This window comes from Temnothorax curvispinosus, unplaced genomic scaffold (genome assembly GCF_003070985.1).
Source record: "Temnothorax curvispinosus isolate PA1 unplaced genomic scaffold, ASM307098v1 QBEX01018519.1, whole genome shotgun sequence".
NCBI classification, from domain to species: domain Eukaryota; kingdom Metazoa; phylum Arthropoda; class Insecta; order Hymenoptera; family Formicidae; genus Temnothorax; species Temnothorax curvispinosus.
In genome coordinates this window covers 2,486-3,886 of record NW_020228299.1, presented here as the reverse complement: position 1 = coordinate 3,886, position 1,401 = coordinate 2,486, and the positions used below count along the sequence as shown (strand labels likewise).

The 1,401-nt window shown below is 34.8% G+C and overlaps 1 protein-coding gene across 1 annotated transcript in view; it reads left to right on the top strand.

The window, feature by feature from the left end:
- Positions 1–529: 529 nt before the first annotated feature.
- The window catches only part of LOC112468472 (ester hydrolase C11orf54 homolog), a 1,806-nt gene continuing 934 nt past the window's right edge, over positions 530–1,401 (top strand). Inside the window, exons 1-3 of the mRNA XM_025037669.1 lie at positions 530–683; positions 768–973; positions 1,263–1,321. Of these exons, the coding sequence (XP_024893437.1) occupies positions 530–683; positions 768–973; positions 1,263–1,321 (419 nt within the window). The remainder of the gene's footprint in view (positions 684–767; positions 974–1,262; positions 1,322–1,401) is intronic.

Sequence of the window (1,401 nt, the reverse complement as noted above, 5' to 3'; positions counted from 1 at the left end):
CAATAATACATGTCGGTGATTATATAAACATTACCGACCCCGCGATCTAATAAAGCAACTTGGAATATTGGGAAAAGATGTGAGAAGTTATTAACAGCTGGCTACGATTCTTTCATCATCGGGTCTGGTTACGCAGTAAAACCATACGCCTTATAACGGACACGTACGTATGTCTTATAAATACTTTTATGCACAAAAGTATGATAATATAATTTTTTAAATACTATTGTACTGGCAGAATAAAGAGAGATAGTAAATTGTGCGATAAACTGTGCATTATATTAATTCATTTATTGTTATCTACTATCGTTGTTTTAATTCTATGATAGTATATGATTTGTTAATACTTGCTTTAATAAAAATCTTATCTTTTTACGTTTATTTGTCAAAAACCCGACCACTGTTGTAGCTCATTATGGATGCGATGTATAGAGCACCTGCTTTTATCAACAATGGGAGTCGCATTGTTTTCGCAGACGCAAGTAACGGACAGACAAGGACAGAAATGTTAACTAGACCCGACCAAATGATGTGCTCCCTTATGGGCAATTTTTTTATCAGCGAGGGCAAGCAGGGCAATGTTCTCAGAGTGCGCGCCAAGGGTCGCGAGTCCATTGTTGATATTATAACAATAATTCAAAGCATTCTCCACAGACACTTCTATGAAGAGGATCGTACTGTTGGTAACAAGCATTTATTGTAGTTATAATCGATTAAAAGAATAAATAAAAAAATGTTTGTATTATCTTCTATGCCTGATTTTGCAGCTTTAGGTGGTGTTCTTCAGATGAGGAATGGACGAGTGGCACAAAACGTTATGCCGGAACAATATCCGCCGCGGGTGTCATCATTTATCGATCTCGCTAGATGGTTTAAATGTCACGACCTACAACTTAAATCAGATCTGATAGCTGTTGGTACAGTTATTAACACCGAACCGGATATTTTGTATGAGGAACAGCGTTACGATTCTGTAAGTAATTTGCACATATATAGCAGGACAAGTGGATAACAGAGGCTATTTATCTTCAAATTACTCTCTCCTATCACCAGCAAAAACTACCGTTAGTTATAAATTTTAATTTCTTATTTATTAATTAACATAATTGTATCTATCCGCTTATGTCAAAATAAGCATTTGTAAATATTAAATTTAAGTAAATTAAATTAATAAATCTTAACACATTTACTTAAGCGTTAATCATAACCATGATTACGGTCTAAATTGCTTAAACTTTAAGAAATATTTATATGATTTTCAGCCTCTGCCGAGAAGGCACCATCAGTTCCATAGTTTTTCCACTGACGGAGTAGGCGGCCAGTTTGTTAACGATATCATGAGCACGGTCGAATATGAAGGATATTTCAATTTAGCGAGCAAAATTTATATGTGGAATTCAT